Source organism: Oncorhynchus keta, chromosome 29 (genome assembly GCF_023373465.1).
Source record: "Oncorhynchus keta strain PuntledgeMale-10-30-2019 chromosome 29, Oket_V2, whole genome shotgun sequence".
Classification (NCBI taxonomy): Eukaryota; Metazoa; Chordata; class Actinopteri; order Salmoniformes; family Salmonidae; genus Oncorhynchus; species Oncorhynchus keta.
The window spans coordinates 9,039,259-9,062,296 of record NC_068449.1 but is presented as its reverse complement, the minus strand read 5'-3'; the positions used below and the strand labels follow the sequence as shown (position 1 = coordinate 9,062,296).

The 23,038-nt window shown below is 43.0% G+C and overlaps 1 protein-coding gene across 2 annotated transcripts in view; it reads right to left on the bottom strand.

Annotated features, from left to right (window-relative positions):
* Window positions 1-2,479: 2,479 nt before the first annotated feature.
* LOC118362271 (leucine zipper protein 1-like) overlaps window positions 2,480-23,038 on the bottom strand; it is a 70,680-nt gene continuing 50,121 nt past the window's right edge. For both annotated transcript variants that reach the window (XM_052485871.1, XM_052485870.1), the window contains 2 exons: window positions 16,449-16,723; window positions 2,480-8,230 (listed from right to left, as the gene is read on the bottom strand). In XM_052485871.1, the coding sequence (XP_052341831.1) occupies window positions 16,490-16,723 (234 nt within the window). In that variant the 3' untranslated portion in view covers window positions 2,480-8,230; window positions 16,449-16,489. The remainder of the gene's footprint in view (window positions 8,231-16,448; window positions 16,724-23,038) is intronic.

Here is a 23,038-nt window from a genome sequence, read left to right as displayed (position 1 = left end):
TGTAACAGCCTGGAAACTTCTATTCGATCAAATAGACCTCCATACAAAAAAAGGGCTTATCTCAGACATCTTTTGGATGGAGTAAATCTCTCGCTTGGCTACTTCCAACAAATCCATTGGTTTAGTGGAGGCATGGGCTTGTGGGAGTTTCCACAATTTGGAATTTAACATTTAACTTTTTGCAAATGCGTAACGTTCTGTACGTACAGTTGACGGAGGTTTACATGCACCTTAGCCAAATACATTTAAACTCAGTTTTTCACAATTCCGGACATTTAATAACAAGTGCTATAAATAATTGTTGGGGAAATTACTTGTGTCATGCACAGTAGATGTCCTAACCGACTTGCTAAAACTATAGTTTGTTAACAAATTTGTGAAGTGTTTGAAAATGAAGTTGACTCCAACTGTACATCCACAGATGAATACATACCGTACAAAATGTAACATACTAAATGGAGTATCTCGGATTTACATACAGAATAATACAAAATGCTCTGAGACCAGGTTGGGTTTCCATGTTGAATCCTGATTTGTATCATGGGTGACCTGCCTGCTTTTATAGCAGTCATTTCCTTTCGAATCAGTAAAGGGTAGTGAACAAGTGCACACTGGGAAGAAAGAGAGAATTGGGATATCGCCGCACATGTCTGATCTGGGTGGCCTCTATGTAGCACTGATTCTCCCAGTCCTCTGACCATTTGCCTGCTCCCTGGAGCATGTGTGTGGTGGCCGGGCAAGGCTTTGGCAACCAACGCCATTGTGGGGGTCTGATGGACCAAAGGAGAAATTGCACTAGGTGGTTTGGGAACATAGTTTAGTACCAGTACCCCTATATTATTAGTGAGATTTTCCCTGGGCATGAGGGCCCCTCGACCACAGTAGGGAGGTTTGACTTAACTATAGTAACTTTGGTTGGGAAATAGCTCTCATCAAGGTTGGCACTAGGTTATTTCCATGTGTGGTTCACCATGGGGCCAGGGTAGAAGTTGGTGGCTAGTGGGCTTTACGCTATTATACACAACCGTTTCCATTGGAGTTCTCAAACACCACTTTGCTCTCCTACTGGCAGGTGTATGTCTCCCTGCTGGTCGAGGTTAGTTACACAAGGCTGAGGCTTGTCTGAACGCATCTCCTCCAACAGCCTTGTGACTCACACTGCAGCCTGTACAGACGTCACAGGTGGGGTGAAAATGTGTACACAGACACACACACACAAAAGAACAAAGAAAAGCAGATGCCAGTCACAAGATGTGACAGCCGTTCCAAGAATCAACTCGTAGACGAGGTACTCTGACCAAAGTCAGGATGACAGAATTAATGGAAAATAATCTATGGGCACATAAAGTGTCAAAATGCAGGCCCTAACAGGTAGCGAGTCGTGTAAGCTTGTGTTCCTTACTTTTCTAGAACCACTTTGAAACATAAATCACATCTGTCTGTATACAGGAAAGTACTGCACAGACATCCGCATCCTGTTTTTTTGTCTTACATTTTAGTCAGTTAGCAGATACTCTTATCCAGAGCAACTTACAGTAATGAGTGCATACATTTTCATAGTTGTTGGATGTGGGAATCGAACCCAAAACCCTGGCGCTGCAAGTTCCATGCTCTACCAATTGAGTAAATATTCCTAGGTTTATATATTAAAAAGTTGGATGTTGAAACAGTTCTTTCACACCATACGAACTTGCATAGATTACAATTTTGCATAGAGGATGATTAATTTGTATTCTTGACACACACAACATTTAGGTCACCCACTCCAGATGGGACCCACTCCAGATGGGACCTGTGTACCATGCTCAGTGGTTCACAGTGAAGTCCCTATCCAGCAGACGACCTGGTGATTATGATCTGATTCAACCTCCACAGTGGTTCCCTAAACCTTTTCTGCACTGTGACCTAAACTAAAGCCATGTAGCACATTTCCAGAATTCAATTCATGGGATAATTCACACTCAGTTTGTACAAATGATGTGCTGGGTGTCTTCACAACAGTTTAAAGACAATTTTTAGACAAACTCGTAAAAAATATGCATGCTATCACAACATGCATGCTATCAAATTCACTGTGTGAACTGGGCCAACCCTTCATTTGGGCAACTGCCGTTACTAATCCAAGTCTCCAGAACAACTCTATAACCCTTTTACTAGATCTGCTAGCCGTAAGACTGTCAGGGAACAAGCTTAGCCTTTTCACTACCTGGTGGAGAGGTGTGTGCTGACTAGGCATTCCACAAGTTTCACCATCTCCTGGTGTATTTGCCTAATTTATCTGCTAGTTTGCTTATCTTGCACAGTCAAACACCTCTCTCTAGACAAGCCAATTGCAGGTGGTATAAAGCAATGGAAGTGTTGCTCACACACACACACACACACACAGGGGAAAGGTGCTGTCAAATCGTTAAACTAAAATTAGTTGGTTGGGTTTTCCATTTACCCATAACACAAAGTATAGTCAAGATAGACACAAAAACATGGTTACAAACAGGTAGTTTATTTTATTGGAATACATAATCCACTGTACAGTTGGCAGCTTCGAGAGACCTACATGCAGAATGCGGTAAGATTAAACATGCACAAACGTATATTACCCTAGGACAGGAAAAGCATCCCGCAGTTTGCCGTGTATCTCTGAAGCTCAGAGCAGCGACATCCACAATAACCCTTTTGATCTGATTTCATTACAAATGTTTCTCTTTGATATGACCATAGGTTCCCTCCAGCCGCTTAAGAGTCATTTCTAAACACACTGCAATATAAAATACATGATTTCCAACTTGATCGTACAGGACGAAATTCCTCTGTGTGTCTATGTGGGAGTGTGAGTAGGTGTGTGTGGAGAATATCCAGTTGTTCATGTTGGAGTGTGTGTAGGTGTGTGTGGAGAATATCCAGTTGTTCATGTTGGAGTGTGTGTAGGTGTGTGTGGAGAATATCCAGTTGTTCATGTTGGAGTGTGTGTAGGTGTGTGTGGAGAATATCCAGTTGTTCATGTTGGAGTGTGTGTAGGTGTGTGTGGAGAATATCCAGTTGTTCATGTTGGAGTGTGTGTAGGTGTGTGGAGAATATCCAGTTGTTCATGTTGGAGTGTGTGTAGGTGTGTGTGGAGAATATCCAGTTGTTCATGTTGGAGTGTGTGTAGGTGTGTGTGGAGAATATCCAGTTGTTCATGTTGGAGTGTGTGTAGGTGTGTGTGGAGAATATCCAGTTGTTCATGTTGGAGTGTGTGTAGGTGTGTGTGTGTATCGAGGCCTGAACATCTCTTTCTTTGGCAGCACTTACATACAGCACACAAGACGAATAAACCCTGAATGCATGTGAGAGAAAACAGAGAACCTGTTAGAATGACTGATTCCTGAACCACTAATACCAGGATGCCACATGGAGAATGACTTCAGACTGCGTGGACAGAGCAGACACGCTCTTGATAAAACGTACATTACTCTCAAATCGACAGAGACTATGACAAGTCTCTGTTGGCTTGCCATCTCATGTCATAGCTCGAGATCATGACATCTCTCACATTAAAACAAAACAAAACAGGAAGTACTCTCCAGGAGTGCATTAATGAGAAAGATGCATATCTAGCAACAACAAAATCCTACATATATTTCAATAAGGCCCACTTTACAAAATTACAAGATTTTACCTTAAATAAAATCTATCCAATACAACAGCTTCCAAAATAAGACATCTTTTGTTTTACAAAACTGAAACAAAAAAATACATGAGTTGAAAACAAAAGAAACCCTCAAATGTAATATTTCCCCTTATTTCAGCACAAATAGTTGAAGAGACAGGGTCTCCATCTTGGAAAACGCTGACGCTGTCTCAGACTGTAAACTGGACATGCTATGGAATGATTATGGCACAGTTTTGAAGGCAGAGACACATAAGTGGTCAGGAAATCAATTGTAAAAAAAAAAAAGGACTTTATAATAATCTGTACAATAAACGTGACAGTCCACAACTCCTCACATTATCAGACAAGTTGTTTCGCAATTGCTCCAAGCAACTTTTTCAATTTGGCCGGTGCAGAAACACACATTTAATATATATATATATATATATATATATATATATATAAACATCTTTGATGACCATACATTCAGTGAAGAAAATAAATCAAAGAGTGGAATACAATTCTCAGGGATAAACGCAAATGCAATGTTTGACAAAAGGGCGGCTAAAAGGGGGCTTACTTATGTAGGGTCTTACTTATGTAGGGACTTATGTAGGGACTTATGTAGGGACTTACTTAAGTAAGACCCGACATAAGTAAGATCCTACGTATGTCGGGTCTTACTTATGTAGGGTCTTACTTATGTAGGGTCTTAATTTAAGTGCTGGTTAAGTGCAGATTACCGTTTCTGATGTCCAAAGACACCATGAACCCTCGCCTTACAAGAGGCCTTACAGGACGAATGGCAAGTCACTCCAAAGAGCCATTTCTGCTCTCTGGTCCCGCTCCACTAACTACCTTCTACGCTACCGTGTAAGAGAGGGGAAAAAAAACAATGGCTCGTAAATAACAGATGTTTATATACCAGAAGTTACATAATGAGGAATGTTAAGAGTTTAGTTCTCATCTCAAAAATCGGCTGAGGTTTTTCCTGTCTAATCCTAGTCTCCCTCTGTCAGATTAGGTATGATCGGAGAAGGTCAATCTCCCTACAGCAGCGATCACTCTTGATTATCTGAGCAGACAAGGGTGCTGGCCTTGCATCATAGGATCAATGAAATATGATGATAGCCGACCCATGGTGATGTAGGTCTAATGGGAATGACAGCCTGTAATGTTCCTGGGCTCAACTTTGACACGGGCCTCTGAAATCAGCATCTCATTAAGATGGGCTGGAGTTCACTAGCCAACTGCAGACTATCAAACTGTCCCCAGTGAGTGAATCGAAACAAGAGTCTGCACAGACACTTATATGAGCATCACACATAAACCCTTTGGCTATGATGGACAACCAGCACGTGGATTTTGGTTTACACATCGGCGCGAGCCAGTTCTGACTGGCACTCATCAACTGCCTCCATTTCGGGTTAGTGCTGGCTGCTGCCAAATCATTTTGCTTTCCTCACAGTATAACCCCCAAAGTCCAAGGGAAAGACGCGATTAGCTCCAGCCTTGACCTTTGACCTTTCGGCTACCCGGGGGCTGTATATCAGTGTCTGCCGGCAAGCTTTGGCAGACTGTAAAACGGCTCTCAGACCTAGCAATACTTATCACGGTCGTTAAGAATCAAGGCATTCTTGGAGGGGAAGGAAGAAGGGGAAGGAGGAAGGAGGGAAACTGGAACCACTGCAGGAAAGAAGGGATGAGGTCGGAAATACAGATTTGGAACGAGTGGCCTTCTGGCAGTTGTCATCCTGGTAACCGAGGACTGGTCAACAACAGAAGCCTTCTGAAGTGGATAAGTCATCACGTAGCCCTTGGCACATCAGCACCAGGCTTCTGAACAACATCAAGCGGTGTGTGTGTTTGCACTGAACACATGTTCACAGGATGGGCCAGTAGCCATGTAAGGGGCCACATGGCAACACTAATGCTTTATGATGCCGAGCTGGAGCACTTCTGGCCGGCAAATAGAAAGATCAGAACATTTTGGGCAGCGAACATTATTTTAATGGGTCCTTTGAAGATTTTTGGAGGGGGGACAAAAAAATGATTCAATTCAAAAGATTGGGGGTCTTTTACTCGTCAGTAGATTTTTCTTCAATTGAAACCACAATGGTCTTCTATAAAATATTCTCTACAAATGTGAAAATCTTTGCAAATGTGTAATGACTGCATTCATTATACTTGTCCACACAATCTTTAGACCAACCTTGACAGAAATACTAGGGAGTAATTCACACAGCCTAGGCTCAACAGCTTAGTAATGTGTAGCCAGCAGGAGGGGAATTGCACCTCACATTTCCACAAGGTTAGAGGAATACAACGTGGTGATTTCGGGGTTAGGGGTGATTATATTTGCATTCTTTGTGTGTAATTGACTTCTTCCATTTCCCATAATCAATACACTATGAAATCTAAAGGACTGTAAATGGTAGGTCCCCATCACCAAATTACAACATTCACAATGACAAAAATAGTTATATGCATTTTGTGGTAAATAACAAATAAATATGAAATCTAACAGTGAAACGGCTGGTCGGCTGCTACTACACAGGCAATGCTAAATGACAATGACTGACCAGTATCAAGGGGAAACTTCCTACCAGAGTTTGTAGTTCAGAGTTTACAGAGTATTGCCTGTATGAGTACATCAGGTCTCACCACCTGCCAGACTACTTTTGTTTCCATGGCAACCCAGTGATCTCTGTTTCTGTCCAGAGTGACAGAGAAACCTCCCTATTCCAACAATGAAAAGTCCAGTTTAAATATTACAACAAAATACACTTCTACAGAAACAGGGAGAAGTTGAGACGAATCGCACCGCAAACACAGTCGCGTGTATCTGGACTGATTGTTCCTTTTGGTGATTGGAGAATTTTTATGTCTGATTGGCTGTTCACAGCAGCGCAGCACATTTTACTGCTCGATCCAGGGCATCAGTTACAGTTGGAGGAAAGTGCGCTGAAGCAGAGCACCATAGGAATAGTAGTCCTGTTCCAGATGACAAATGCATGTCCCCCAAGCTTAAATAAGTGCAATCCATCATTCATTGAGTGCAGACAAAAGGGGGTGGACCTTCCTTTCTGCTGTGTGTCACAATAGACACATTCTAAAGTCCAGTTGAGCAGGGGGAAGAGACTGTGGAGGGCAACAAGGAGCGAATTACTGAGGAACCAAATGAAGCACAATTGAAGGTTGTTGATCAAAGTACTTGGCTATTATCTTCCTTATTGCATAGGGACAGATGTTGAAGAGGATATTGAGTTTGCAGCCTATAAGAAAATAAAGAACGTGTCTATGACAGGGTCCTTGTCTTTGTTGTCAGTGAAGCAGACAACATGCTGGGAAACTGGAGGCACATGACTCCAAAATGCTCCTCTTATACATTATGTTGAAACATGCAAACTTCCCCAAAGCCCTACAGTCAACCCTCTTTTAGGCCCACATTATGCATTCTCTGGGACGATAGTCATGTTTGTAGGTTAAAAATAGATATAGGTGTATGTGTACGACGTGCAAAATAAAACCCTGCAAAAACTGCTATGGTTGTCAGTATGAAGCAAACACATGGACAAAAGCTCACAAAATTAAGCAAAAAAACATATATACACATTTCTGAGATCAGAAGACATAAAAAATAAAAAAAATAAAATAGAAGTAATTTGCTCCCTGTTTTTGGTCACATCTTGGTGCAGCTTGGGGGAACGCCGCTGAGAAGTTCCAAAGTGAGGTCTTGTAACGGTCCATTCTGAAAGACAACAAATCCTTCCTTCCTGTGTCACTCCCCTCTTCTCTCGCCCCCCCACACACACACACCTCTAGACCCAGTCACCCGAGTGAGCGTCTCTCCCTTGTCAAGTCGGAGCAATACATTATAATACATCAGGTAGGAGAAGAAGCGGAAGAGGGTGGTGAGGATCACTCCATCGCGACACTGTATATGGGCATATTATAATACAACTGAAGTGGTCTGTGCAGATCAATGAAGTATATAAACCCTGGATTGCTGACACACTGTATAAACCACTGAGAGGCTTTGAAACCACCGGTCGGCCATATTGGCACTCCCTAGAATGAGCAGCCCTCCATAGGAATGTATTCTAGAGTATTTCAATGCAATGTTTTAAGGTCAAAATGACATGTATTTAAGTATTTTGTTGTTGTAGTGGGGAGAGTAAACATTAGTACTCTTCTACAAAAAAATACTTAAAGGGATATTTTTTCATCACGTTTTTTATTTTTATGTTTAGCTCACATAATATATTTTAAAAGTATTGCCAAAGGTGTCTGTAATAGAATGTCAAAAACGTATGTAGACATTAATGAATGCATTTCCATAGCTTCGAAAAACCAAGATGGCTGCGCAGTGGCTTCAATACAGCACCCAGTTAGTCATCCAGGGTTTATACATGGACGTTGTGGTGGAAGGTTTTACAGGTGGCCATCTTGTTTTTAGACTCAGAAGCATGGGGTTGTTGCTGGACAGGGACTTGGCAGGAACTTGCCTGCCACTGCTGTTGCTGTTGCTGGGGGATTAGAGATGTGGGACGCAGTACATTCCTCCTTGTTGTGCAGTTTGGGCGGGGGGGATGGAGAGCTCTGGAAGAAAAGAGAGCACAAGTCATACACTCAGAGAGGGCTGGAATCATTAGAGAAGGAGTAATTAAACTAGCACATCCTTTGATTAAAGTAACGAGTGCAGTCAAGCAGTCCAGTGGCTCAGTCTGGAATCAAATTTTTATCCTCTGGCTGAGTTCTAAAAAGATTCCCACCATAGAAATACAGTAGTAGTCATGGCTATTACAGAGCTTCAGTGAGATGAGAAGATGACCCTTCCTGTTGTAATAGTCATGGCTATTACAGAGCTTCAGTGAGATGAGAAGATGACCCTTCCTGTTGTAATAGTCATGGCTATTACAGAGCTTCAGTGAGATGAGAAGATTACCCTTCCTGTTGTAATAGTCATGGCTATTACAGAGCTTCAGTGAGATGAGAAGATGACCCTTCCTGTTGTAATAGTCATGGCTATTACAGAGCTTCAGTGAGATGAGAAGATGACCCTTCCTGTTGTAATAGTCATGGCTATTACAGAGCTTCAGTGAGATGAGAAGATGACCCTTCCTGTTGTAATAGTCATGGTTATTACAGAGCTTCAGTGAGATGAGAAGACGACCCTTCCTGTTGTAATAGTCATGGCTATTACAGAGCTTCAGTGAGATGAGAAGATGACCCTTCCTGTTGTAATAGTCATGGCTATTACAGAGCTTCAGTGAGATGAGAAGACGACCCTTCCTGTTGTAATAGTCATGGCTATTACAGAGCTTCAGTGAGATGAGAAGACGACCCTTCCTGTTGTAATAGTCATGGCTATTACAGAGCTTCAGTGAGATGAGAAGACGACCCTTCCTGTTGTAATAGTCATGGCTATTACAGAGCTTCAGTGAGATGAGAAGACGACCCTTCCTGTTGTAGTAGTCATGGCTATTACAGAGCTTCAGTGAGATGAGAAGATGACCCTTCCTGTTGTAGTAGTCATGGCTATTAAAGAGCTTCAGTGAGATGAGAAGATGACCCTTCCTGTTGTAGTAGTCATGGCTATTACAGAGCTTCAGTGAGATGAGAAGATGACCCTTCCTGTTGTAGTAGTCATGGCTATTACAGAGCTTCAGTGAGATGAGAAGATGACCCTTCCTGTTGTAATAGTCATGGCTATTAAAGAGCTTCAGTGAGATGAGAAGATGACCCTTCCTGTTGTAATAGTCATGGCTTTAAAGAGCTTCAGTGAGATGAGAAGACGACCCTTCCTGTTGTAGTAGTCATGGCTATTACAGAGCTTCAGTGAGATGAGGGACCCTTCCTGTTGTAGTAGTCATGGCTATTACAGAGCTTCAGTGAGATGAGAAGACGACCCTTCCTGTTGTAGTAGTCATGGCTATTACAGAGCTTCAGTGAGATGAGAAGATGATCCTTCCTGTTGTAATAGTCATGGCTATTACAGAGCTTCAGTGAGATGAGAAGATGACCCTTCCTGTTGTAATAGTCATGGCTATTACAGAGCTTCAGTGAGATGAGAAGATGACCCTTCCTGTTGTAGTAGTCATGGCTATTACAGAGCTTCAGTGAGATGAGAAGCCGACCCTTCCTGTTGTAGTAGTCATGGCTATTACAGAGCTTCAGTGAGATGAGAAGCCGACCATTCCTGTTGTAGTAGTCATGGCTATTACAGAGCTTCAGTGAGATGAGAAGACGACCCTTCCTGTTGTAGTAGTCATGGCTATTACAGAGCTTCAGTGAGATGAGAAGCCGACCCTTCCTGTTGTAGTAGTCATGGCTATTACAGAGCTTCAGTGAGATGAGAAGAACACGTTGTAATAGTCATGGCTATTACAGAAAGCTTCAGTGAGATGAGAAGATGACCCTTCCTGTTGTAATAGTCATGGCTATTAAAGAGCTTCAGTGAGATGAGAAGATGACCCTTCCTGTTGTAATAGTCATGGCTATTAAAGAGCTTCAGTGAGATGAGAAGATGACCCTTCCTGTTGTAATAGTCATGGCTATTAAAGAGCTTCAGTGAGATGAGAAGATGACCCTTCCTGTTGTAGTAGTCATGGCTATTACAGAGCTTCAGTGAGATGAGAAGACGACCCTTCCTGTTGTAGTAGTCATGGTTATTACAGAGCTTCAGTGAGATGAGAAGATGACCCTTCCTGTTGTAGTAGTCATGGCTATTACAGAGCTTCAGTGAGATGAGAAGCCACCCTTCCTGTTGTAGTAGTCATGGCTATTACAGAGCTTCAGTGAGATGAGAAGACACCCTTCCTGTTGTAGTAGTCATGGCTATTACAGAGCTTCAGTGAGATGAGAAGACGATCCTTCCTGTTGTAATAGTCATGGCTATTACAGAGCTTCAGTGAGATGAGAAGATGACCCTTCCTGTTGTAATAGTCATGGCTATTACAGAGCTTCAGTGAGATGAGAAGATGACCCTTCCTGTTGTAGTAGTCATGGCTATTACAGAGCTTCAGTGAGATGAGAAGCCGACCCTTCCTGTTGTAGTAGTCATGGCTATTACAGAGCTTCAGTGAGATGAGAAGCCGACCCTTCCTGTTGTAGTAGTCATGGCTATTACAGAGCTTCAGTGAGATGAGAAGACGACCCTTCCTGTTGTAGTAGTCATGGCTATTACAGAGCTTCAGTGAGATGAGAAGACGACCCTTCCTGTTGTAATAGTCATGGCTATTACAGAGCTTCAGTGAGATGAGAAGATGACCATTCCTGTTGTAATAGTCATGGCTATTACAGAGCTTCAGTGAGATGAGAAGATGACCCTTCCTGTTGTAATAGTCATGGCTATTACAGAGCTTCAGTGAGATGAGAAGATGACCCTTCCTGTTGTAATAGTCATGGCTATTACAGAGCTTCAGTGAGATGAGAAGATGACCCTTCCTGTTGTAATAGTCATGGCTATTAAAGAGCTTCAGTGAGATGAGAAGATGACCCTTCCTGTTGTAGTAGTCATGGTTATTACAGAGCTTCAGTGAGATGAGAAGATGACCCTTCCTGTTGTAGTAGTCATGGCTATTACAGAGCTTCAGTGAGATGAGAAGCCGACCCTTCCTGTTGTAGTAGTCATGGCTATTACAGAGCTTCAGTGAGATGAGAAGACGACCCTTCCTGTTGTAGTAGTCATGGCTATTACAGAGCTTCAGTGAGATGAGAAGACGATCCTTCCTGTTGTAATAGTCATGGCTATTACAGAGCTTCAGTGAGATGAGAAGATGACCCTTCCTGTTGTAATAGTCATGGCTATTACAGAGCTTCAGTGAGATGAGAAGATGACCCTTCCTGTTGTAGTAGTCATGGCTATTACAGAGCTTCAGTGAGATGAGAAGCCGACCCTTCCTGTTGTAGTAGTCATGGCTATTACAGAGCTTCAGTGAGATGAGAAGCCGACCCTTCCTGTTGTAGTAGTCATGGCTATTACAGAGCTTCAGTGAGATGAGAAGAACCCTTCCTGTTGTAGTAGTCATGGCTATTACAGAGCTTCAGTGAGATGAGAAGACGACCCTTCCTGTTGTAGTAGTCATGGCTATTACAGAGCTTCAGTGAGATGAGAAGATGACCCTTCCTGTTGTAGTAGTCACCTGACTTTGCACACTTGCTATTACAGAGCTTCAGTGAGATGAGAAGACGACCCTTCCTGTTGTAATAGTCATGGCTATTACAGAGCTTCAGTGAGATGAGAAGATGACCCTTCCTGTTGTAATAGTCATGGCTATTACAGAGCTTCAGTGAGATGAGAAGATGACCCTTCCTGTTGTAATAGTCATGGCTATTACAGAGCTTCAGTGAGATGAGAAGATGACCCTTCCTGTTGTAATAGTCATGGCTATTACAGAGCTTCAGTGAGATGAGAAGATGACCCTTCCTGTTGTAATAGTCATGGCTATTACAGAGCTTCAGTGAGATGAGAAGATGACCCTTCCTGTTGTAATAGTCATGGCTATTACAGAGCTTCAGTGAGATGAGAAGATGACCCTTCCTGTTGTAATAGTCATGGCTATTACAGAGCTTCAGTGAGATGAGAAGACGACCCTTCCTGTTGTAATAGTCATGGTTATTACAGAGCTTCAGTGAGATGAGAAGACGACCCTTCCTGTTGTAATAGTCATGGCTATTACAGAGCTTCAGTGAGATGAGAAGATGACCCTTCCTGTTGTCTAGTCAGTTTAAACACTATACAGCAATAACCACACACACGGCTCGGTACATTTTGCGGTTTTGGGGTCGTGGTTCTGTACTTATTGCGGTTTTGGGGTCGTGGTTCTGTATTTATTGCGGTTTTGGGGTCGTGGTTCTGTACTTATTGCGGTTTTGGGGTCGTGGTTCTGTACTTATTGCGGTTTTGGGGTTACGGTTCAGTTACGGTTCAGTTACGGTAGAGCAGGAAAATGAAATGCCAAGTCACTGTAGTTAATTTGAGTTTATTTAAGAAAGTCCAAAGTGTTGGTATTCCTAACTCCATATATGATCATGAGTTATATAATGCCCGATGAGAGCACCGACAGGAGTACCGACACTTGGTATTATTTTAAATGGAAAAACACGATTACTCACTAAAATAAAGTTCAATATGCATGTGAAATCAACATGTGAACATGGTTCAGACATGTTATATGTCTATGCTATTATGTTTCCTTACAAAGAGAACAATATGTGCACTGACTCTCATAAAGGGGGCATCTTTAGCAAGATACTTCTCATTTCGTGCTCCAGGGTAATGTGATGGGCTGTCTGTAACCCTGGAAGTCCATCCATCTGTAGTAAGCGCTACACAGGGTGCACTGGTCAATTCACTGACAACTTCAGCTGATTTAGCTTGCTTATATAGAGCGCGTACTACCCGTTTACTGAAATGGGTGCCGAGAGGGTGCAGTTCGTAACGCGTCCCGAGCACTTTCACTAGCTGCTGAAACACCCTATTCTCAACCACTGAGAATGGACGCATATCCGCGACTATAAACATACCTATAGCTCTTGTCATTTATTTGGTCCGGTCAGAATCAGCTGTGAAGGGCTGCTTGAAGCGTTTACGTCTTGCTCCAGTCGACGTAAATGTGTCAACGTGTCTGAGGTGTTGGCAGCTGCATAGGCTATTCTGGTTGAGCAGTGGAGACATATACTCTCTGTCCATCACCGTTGTAAATCTACTGGGAAGCCAAAATGTTCCCAAACTGGAGATTTAAACGATGGAGAATAATCCTGGTTTATCGACCCCAACATTCGCCATCGTGTAGAACTAGTTCCTGACTGCGTCCCACAAAATGACAGTCTGAAATACGGCAATTAAGGCTGTAGTTGTTTTAACGGAAAAGCCTGAAAAACAAAATTCAGCTCAGATTTACTCAAGAGGCAGTGTTGGCATAGTCTACAGGCCTAGTGTTTCTATTCCACACACACAATCAGTCAAAAGAATGCACAAGGGTTTTTCCTTATTTTTACTATTTTCTACATTGTAGAACACATATGGAATCATGCAGTAAGGGAAAAAAAGTGTTAAACAAATCAAAATGTATTTTACATTTTTCAAAGTAGTCAACCTTGATGACAGCTTTGCACACTTGGAATTCTCTCAGCCAGCTTCATGAGGTAGTCACCTGGAATGCATTTCAATTAACAGGTGTGCCTTTGTGAGACACAGTAGGTGACCAGATGATCTTCGCATGTGTGGTTCCTACGGTGAAGCATGGAGGAGGTGGTGTGTTGGTGTGTGTGTGTGTGGTGGGTGGGTGGGGGGTGCTTTGCTGGTGACACTGTCAGTGATTTATTTATAATTCATGGCACACTTAACCAGCAGGCTACCACATCATTCTACAGCGATACGCCTTCCCATCAGATTTGCACTCAGCGGGACTATAATTTGTTTTTCAACAGGACAATGACCCAACACACCTCCAGGCTGTGTAAGGGCTATTTGAACAAGGAGAGTAATGAGTGCTGCATCAGATGACCTGGCCTCCACAATCACCCGACCTCAACCCAATTGAGATGGTTTGAGATGAGTTGGACCGCAGAGTGAAGGAAAGCAGCCAACAAGTGCTCAGCATATGTTGGAACTCCTTCAAGACTATTGGAAAAACATTCCAGGTGAAGCTGGTTGAGGGAATGCCAAGAGTGTACAACGCTGTCATCAAAGCAAAGGGCGGCTACTTTGAAGAATCTCAAATCTCAAAAGATAAGCACATTTTGTGTCCGTTGAAATTAAACTGTTGTCCTGATTAAAGAAGTACTAAAATTGGCCTTCTTTAGACTAGTTGAGTATCTGGAGCATCAGCATTTGTGGGTTCGATTACAGGCTCAAAATGGCCAGAAACAAAGAACTTTCTTCTGAAACTGGTCAGTCTATTCTTGTTCTTAGAAATGAAGGCTATTCCATGCGAGAAATTGCCAAGAAACTGAAGATCTCGTACAGCGCTGTGTACTACTCCCTTCACAGAACTGCGCAAACTGGCTCTAACCTGAATAGAAAGAGGAGTGGGAGGCCCCGGTGCACAACTGAGCAAGAGGACAAGTACATTGGAGTATGTAGTTTGAGAAACAGACTCCTCACAAGTCCTCAACTGGCAGCTTCATTAAATAGTACCCGCAGAACACCAGTCTCAACGGCAACAGTGAAGAGGCAACTCCGGGATACTGGCCTTCTGAATGTTTTTGGTTTCTGGTCATTTTGAGCCTGTAATCGAACCTACAAATGCTGATGCTCCAGATACTCAACTAGTCTAAAGACTAACAGAAATTGAATGTGTCCTTGAACAAAGGGGGGTCAAAATAACAGTCAGTATCTGGTGTGGCCACCAGCTGCATTAAGTACTACAGTGCATCTCCTCCTCATGGACTGCACCGGATTTGCCAGTTCTTGCTGTGAGATGTTACCCCACTCTTCCACCAAGGCACCTGGACATTTCTGGGGGGGGAATGGCCCTAGCCCTCACCTGACGATCCAACAGGTCCCAGACGTGCTCAATGGGATTGAGATCTGGGTTCTTCGCTGGCTATGGCAGAACACTGACATTCCTGTCTTGCAGGGAATCACACACAGAATGATCAGTATGGCTGGTGGCATTGTCATGCTGGATGGTCATGTCAGGATGAGCCTGCAGGAAGGGAATATGAGGGAGGAGGATGTCTTTCCTGTAAACGCACAGCATTGAGATAGCTTGTTGTCATTACAGTCTGAGGATGCTGTGACAACGCCCCAGACCATGACGGACCCTCCACCTCGTTCCCGCTCCAGAATACAGGCCTCGGTGTAACGCTCATTCCGTCGACGATAAACACGAATCCGACCCTCACCCCTGGTGAGACAAAACCGCGATTCGTAAGTGAAGAGCACTTTTTGCCAGTCCTGCGACGGTGGGTTTGTGCCCATAGGCGACGTTGTTGCCGGTGATGTCTGGTGAGGACCTGCCTTACAACAGGCCTACAAGCCCTCAGTCCAGCCTCTCTCAGCCTATTGCGGACAGTCTGAGCACTGAGAGGGATTGTGCGTTCCTGGTGTACCTCAGGCAGTTGTTGTTGCCATGCTGAACATGTGCCGCAGGTGTGATGTTCGGATGTATCGATCCTGTGCAGGTATTGTTACACAGTCTGCCACTGCGAGAACGATCAGCTGTCCGTCCTGTCTCCCTGTAGCACCGTCTTAGGCGTCTCACAGTACGGACATGGCAATTTATTGCCCTGGCCACATCTGCAGTTCTCGTGCCTCCTTGCAGCATGCCTAAGGCACATACACACAGATGAGCAGGGACCCTGGGTATCTTTCTTTTGGTGTTTTTCAGAGTCAGTAAAAAGGCCTCTTTATAGTGTCCTAACTTTTCATAACTGTGACCTTAATTGCCTACCGCCTGTAAGCTGTTAGTGTCTTAACTGTTCCACAGGTGCATGTTCATTAATTGTTTATGGTTTATTCATTCGTGTTTAAACCCTTTACAATGAAGATCTGTGAAGTTATTTGGATTTTTACAAATTATCTTTGAAAAACAGGGTCCTGAAAAAGGGATATTTATTTTTTTGCTGAGAGAGATGTGTATATATATATATATATCATTCATTCATTCAGTCAGTCGGGTTCACAGTGCAGACCGAACAGAGCTCCCCATACAGAACGGTTTGGGATGAGTACATGTATCATTACACCCCTACTATATAAACTTTATCAGACAATATATATCAACATCAGACATTAAACATACTCTTACCAATAAGCAATGCTAGGCCAGACAGCAGGTTCCTGGGACTTTGCTTTGACATATCCTACCTGGATATTATGAAGTAGAGAGACTAAGATGGTTGGCCGGTTTAGTCGTCGGTCTGACGATTGCTCCACTGTCGATTGCCGCGCCCGGTCCTTCCCTCGGCCAGGCCAGCATGACCCCTATTGGACAAGAGCGCTGGTCTGGAAGCTGTGGTCCTCATCCCTCTGCTGGACCCTACATCTGTCCTGGAGCTCCTCTCGCTCTCATAGTGATCTAGGTCACCGGGCGCCGGCCTCGTCCTCCACGACCCAGGGTTGGGGTCCGTGTCGTCAGCGGCCTAGTCACAGCGAAACAGAAACACTTAGATCATTAACTTAACAGCCTGTGAGAAGGGAAATCTTAGCAAGCCAAGGCGACTGTGGATATGGCCTCTAAACATCGGGAGAAAAAACAAGTTACCCCAGTGATATCATTTACATGGGGCTCAACTAGCAAATGAGCCCCCTATAAAACCTACTTACCTACTTTCACGCAACCTCAAATGACATTGTTCTAGGAAAGTGATAGATGACAGTAAACGTCTGAAAGCGAAGGCCTATGATTTCCGTTTAAAAAGACTGCAGTCCTGAAACTAGTAACAGTTGGCTGGAATCCCATCCTTCCTGCCGCTGCAGAACGTTGCCAATTACCCTTAATGGCCGCTCTGCATTTCCCAGGGACGACGGGCAGGCAGACAGGAAGCCCGCTACAACGCGAGGGGCTGCCAAACTGGCAGGGCAGGCCAAACATGGCAACTTCCTGTTCTATTCACCCCAAAGGGAGGAAATTACCAGAGTACATTCTGCATTGTTACAGCATTACCACCGAACAGTTGGGTCCCGCTGTACTTAGAGTGTAATCGTATGTAAATTAGGCTTCATAAACACCAAATGTATAATGGAACACCAAATGTAAACCAAACCACAGCATTATTTTCTGAGCCATCTTGACATTTTTCCTGTGGGTGCGGATAGTTGACATGACTCCTTATTCTAACAAAAGTGTATGAAAAAGTTTCCAGGTTGGGTGGACCTACACTAAAGTCTAGTCTTCCAGTTCAGTGACCTAAACAAGGAATGTGTGCAAAAATACCAGAAGGAACATTCTCCAAGTTCATTCCCTGTGTGAGGTACTAGGGACATTACTAAATCTTAATTTCAGAAAATATTTCTGCTGGATGAATGTCACATTTGAAACGTTGTTAGGCAATTTGATCTGCCACATGAGCAGAGGAAATGTCCTAGGAACGCCAAGTGCTGAAGCCCTCACAAACCTGCTTTGTTCACGCTTCACTCAAATATCTTATGATTGGGGACTGGTATTTTTAGAAAGTAAAAAAAAATAAAAATACATCAAATCCAGACCCACTTTTTGTTTTGAGATTAGGTGAAAAAGTTTCTCCTTGTGCAAATCTTTGCTAATCCCGTATGTGTTACGGAAAATAGTACATTGGTTTTCTTGAGTTAAAACAGACTCGACAAAGCCTCAAATTCACTCAGTTCTAAAAACAACCCTTTAGGAAGTAGTCTCTCATGACAACATGTTTGTCTTAAAATACAGCATGGAATCAAAAGGCCAACCATCATAGAAATAGTTTACCGTCGAGGACAACACAACTGGACTGTTACATGCCTTGCAGAACAACCACTGTTTACACATGAATTATGTCTTGGTTGTTTTTTAAAAGTCCATGACTTGTGTTCCCTGTTAAAAGCGAACTGAGCCAAAGCTCGGCTACAAGGAGACACAATGCTCATTGCACCCAAGGTAATATGTTTCAGAGAAGCCTTAATTCAAGCTGGTTATTAACATGAATGTTTTCGAGCGCCTTGTCCAGGAAAGAATTTAATAGCTCTAGCATACCTTGTGGAAACCATTCCTCAAAACCTTTCTTACAGGCCATTGGCATCTCCTCCGTCTGACGTTTTAACCACCTACCAGCTCTTGTCCGTGGAATCTTCCAAGTTCAACTCCAGTACAGATTGTTTTTCCAGGCTTTTAGGTTAAAGTCGGGGTCGAAAACCAACCAGAATGACCACAAGGGCCCTGCGTTTCACTTTGTTGCCACTGGGTTTGACTGACTTGCACAAAGGATGTTTTTGTATCTCGATCAGCCAGATCGACCAATGGTCCACAGCCAACCATAAGTTCACAGCCCATTCACATACCCATCTGAGGTTTCTAAGTTTTACAATGGGCTGAAAAAACAACACTGATGTTCTGTGCTGTACCTGAAGGTAAGAATGGAGGGTTAGTGAGGTTGTATGCAGCCAGTCAACATGAAAACCACAGAGACCATTATAATCTGATGCTATACTGCGGCCATTTCAATGGATGAAGAGATGTCCCTCTACGATAAGGGGGTCAAACAAATGACAATCATATAAATTCTATATGACCTCCATACTCAACTGGTGGACAGCGGTCCAGATCTGGACCCAGAACTGGATCCAAACTACCAAAAATAAAAATGGTTGGAAACTCATTCGGGCTACTACCCATGAAATCATAAACACACAAGACATGGAACATTTTGTAGATTTGCAGGGAAAGGACCGTTAAAACCCCATGCAAAATGTGTAGAATTGCAGGAAATTTGCTTTATAACAGCAAAATGTTCTCTCTGCCAACAAGAGTATTGTGAACAGGTGGGGATGTATTACTACACTGATAAATGACAATATCCATCCGGACTTTTACCACCTAGGAAATGTGTGTGACCGGACCGCCAAAAATAGTACTGGAGTACTCCTGTTACATGGGATGAATAGCCAATCAATAAGCTATTTACTGATAGAAAGTCATCCTAGGTACCCAAGGACATCAAGTGCTGTGTCTTCTCTGAAGTGACTATTGATTGTGTGGGGCTAGCCTGGCTAACTTAATTAGGGTAATAACAGACAGAGGTTAAGGAGTCAAATTAAATTTCTATAATCGAAATCTAATAGAAAAATGTGGGTGCAAAAACTTTGGCTGATCAATGATGGGAGATAGAGGCTTTATGATAGACAAACCTGCCATACACTGTTGTTGTCAAACACTGATTGATATGGCAAACCAGCACTTTTATTGAAACGTTGATTAAATGTGCACTGTCCCTGTAAACATGAAAATAAACTCAGACAGCAGAACTGTGTACAGACAAACAATGAGAAAGATGGGCATTAATGGAGCACCATGGACATCTCACTAACAGTTGAACTTTGACACTGCAATCACTGTCCATGACTAATCATAACTGTAAAAGCACTACCATTTGACAATAATGTGGTATTGATTGCCTCAAGCCCTTTACTAATGAATAGGAAATACACAACTAGAATGAGAGGACGACTGCCTGTAGTGAAGTTCACAGAGAAACATCTTGGAAATAAGCTCGGTTTACTTCTAATCCCATTGCCTGCAGGAGGGTGCCAAGGGCAAGGCAACAATGAGTGACTGAAACACACACAGAAAGAAAAACAAATTAGGCCGTTCATCAGAAAGGTTAGGCGTGAAGATGATATAATGAAGGATATTTAAGCAATAAGGAACTATGAGTAACCTGGAGAGGCGGAGACTTAATTGTGATATCTGAGGCTCTCTGCTAAACCTTGGACTGTCTATTTAACCTTTTTCTGTCATTTATCACCATATGTCCTTTTTTAAATGTATTTTTTTTTATTTAACCAATATTTAACTAGACAAGTCAGTTAGGAACAAATTCTTATTTACAATGACTGCCTACTCCAGCCAAACCAGGACGACGCTGGGGTAATTGTGCGCTGCCCTATGGGACTCACTCACGGCCGGTTGTGATACAGCCTGGATTCGAACCAGGGTGTCTGTAGTGACGCCTCTAGCACTGAGATGCAGTGTCATAGACCGCTGAACCAGGGTGTCTGTAGCACTGAGACCAGGGTGTCTCTAGCACTGAGATGCAGTGTCTTAGACCACTGAACCAGGGTCTGTAGTGACGCCTCTAGCACTGAGATGCATTGTCTTAGACCACTGAACCAGGGTGTCTGTAGTGATGCTCTGCGATGCGTCGTACCTCAGAACAGCCCTTAGCTGTGATATATATATATATATATATATATAGGCCATATATCACACCCCCCCGAGGATCCTAATTGCCATTATAAACTGGTTACCAACGTAATTAGAGCAGTACAAAAAATATGTTTTGTCATACCCGGGGTATACTGGCTGACATACGACAGCTTTAGCCATTCAGGGCTCCAACCACACAGTTTATAATGATGGTTAGGAGGGGGAGGGGCTTTATAAGGCAGAATGACTGTAATTATAGATCTAAGTGCCATGTTGCCGTCATGTTATTTTTTGAATGGCTCGCTTGGCTGGAGATGAAAGGCTTGGTGGAGGGCTTGGGGCTGGTGCCCTCTTTGTTTGTTCTGACTCAGTGGAGCTGGGTGTGTTGCACAGTATCAAACCGAACCCCAGCGGCCAACCAGATAACCCAGAATGACAATGGCCCATCTGCAGATTTGTTAAAACAGGGAATCCTGACCCCCTTGACCCCTGACCAGGCAGGTCACTTGCGACCCCTAATCCCCTCCTAATAAGCTGGATCCCAGAAAAGTACAGTTCAGTGGCTACGACAACAACAAGCATCGCTGTTGTGTGATGACCCATCAGATCTACACAATCCTGCTTGTTGCTTGTATTAGATAACTCATACTAACTCAAGTTCAGTTTATGAAGCAGTTAAGAATGACACAAAACAGCCCAGAAAGATGATTTCAATGACAACTTCATCAATAAGCTTGCTCCCCCCTTCATAGGATATGCACCAAGGAGATCAATATGAATGTGGCTGATGGATGATAGGGGTGAGGGGCATGGGGGGTGGGTTGTGACTGGCAACATCAATCTTCATCTCTGGTTATGTCCAGTTTATCTGCAGGAAAACACTAGATTCCCATCCACTAGGCTAGTTTGTCAGCGTGACAAATTGAGATGTTATCGTAGCCAGTTCTCTAGGATTGCTAGCCACTTGACAAACAGCACACTATTGGACATGTCATTTTACTGTGAGGCAGTTGTCATTTTTACCTCTTCTATTTGATGCCCTGTATAATCTTTAACACGCCTAGAGTTGTAAATCTCCCCACTAAGTGGCTGTGGATAAGAGAGGAATGATGAGGCCCTTTTGCCTCCAGAGTATTCAGACAGTTCTAGACATGCATTTCAAATGTATGTGAAACTAAAAGCTTATTATTCTATGTAGTGGGGGGAGTGTGAAGTGTGGACAGAGCTAACCATTGATGGGTAGACTCACGTATGCATGGTTCTCAGCATGGTACATTCACATTGATAAAAAAAAAAGTCAGTAATGCGATTAAATCTTTCACCTTTCTGCATTCTCAAAATTCACATAAGAATGCATATTTTTCTTCACGTCAAATACATTCTTATCTCGCTGTCCCAGTACATGTCAGACTGACTCACTGTCTACCAGTTAGTTTGAACAAGCTCGTATCTCATCTGTGCTTTAATAAAAGAGGTGTCAGACAGATGAATGACCAAGCGTCTTTGTCAAAACAGCTGACACGAGGACTTCTCACACATAAAATCGACCAGACTACAAGTCATGCTTAAAATATTCATCTGAAAATCTGACACCAGAGACTTAATTGAATTCCAATGAAGAAAGCTTTGAAAAACAGTCGTCTGCAGTGCATTGTGGGAAATGGAGTCAAACGGAGTCAAAGATGGAGGCGAGATACATGGAGGTGAGCCTTTGAACAATGCTCATCTTCAATTATGTCAGGAATAGGACAGGGCACAGCTTGGCAGGGCACAGCTTGGCAGGGCACAGCTTGGCAGGGCACAGCTTGGCAGGGCACAGTTGGTAAGATCAGGCACAAAAAACACAAGCAAGCTATTTCCTTCCCTTGAGTTTTTTCTAACCTTTTTCCTGTTTAGGTCTTTTCATTTTCATGCTCCCTCTCTTTTTTTGTCCGACCCTTTTCTCTTTGTGCTTACTTCGGCATGAGGAATCAGGTTCAGATAACTGCTGTGCTAAGCTTAAAGTTTCAGGCCTGGCGTCAGTGAATTTTTTTTTATCTGAACACTCATTCAAAGTAGACACACCAGAAAGCTACAGTTGGTGTTTTCTGGAGTATATTTTCCAAAGATTAGCTATGTAAGCGCACCTGTATATGCTGTATTGCCATTGGCAAAGTACAAGTAAAGAGAGTACTTTTAAATGTAGGTATGCACTCTGAGCCAAGACTCAAGGACGTTTGGTGCCCAACATGTTCAGAGATTTAGTTCCAGTAAAAACAGAGCAAACATCCCCCTCTTACTCCTTAGAAATAACAACAACAAACTTGTTGGAGGCTTACAAATGATCTGTCCTCATGTCAAAGTTCCAGATGTAATGTGTCAAGACCAAGCTTAGACATCCAACGTAAACTTTCTGAAAATATATGTTGAGCATCACTGAAAAGACATTCTAATCATATAAATAGAGACAGATATATCTCTGAACATTTCCTTGCCTAGACTCAATGACCAGATATGCAACAGGCTCAAGAGCTATTGTAAGCAAATGGTGGAAGTATAAGACCACTAGTTTTCTTAAAAACAGGTTTGTAAAGAGTACAGA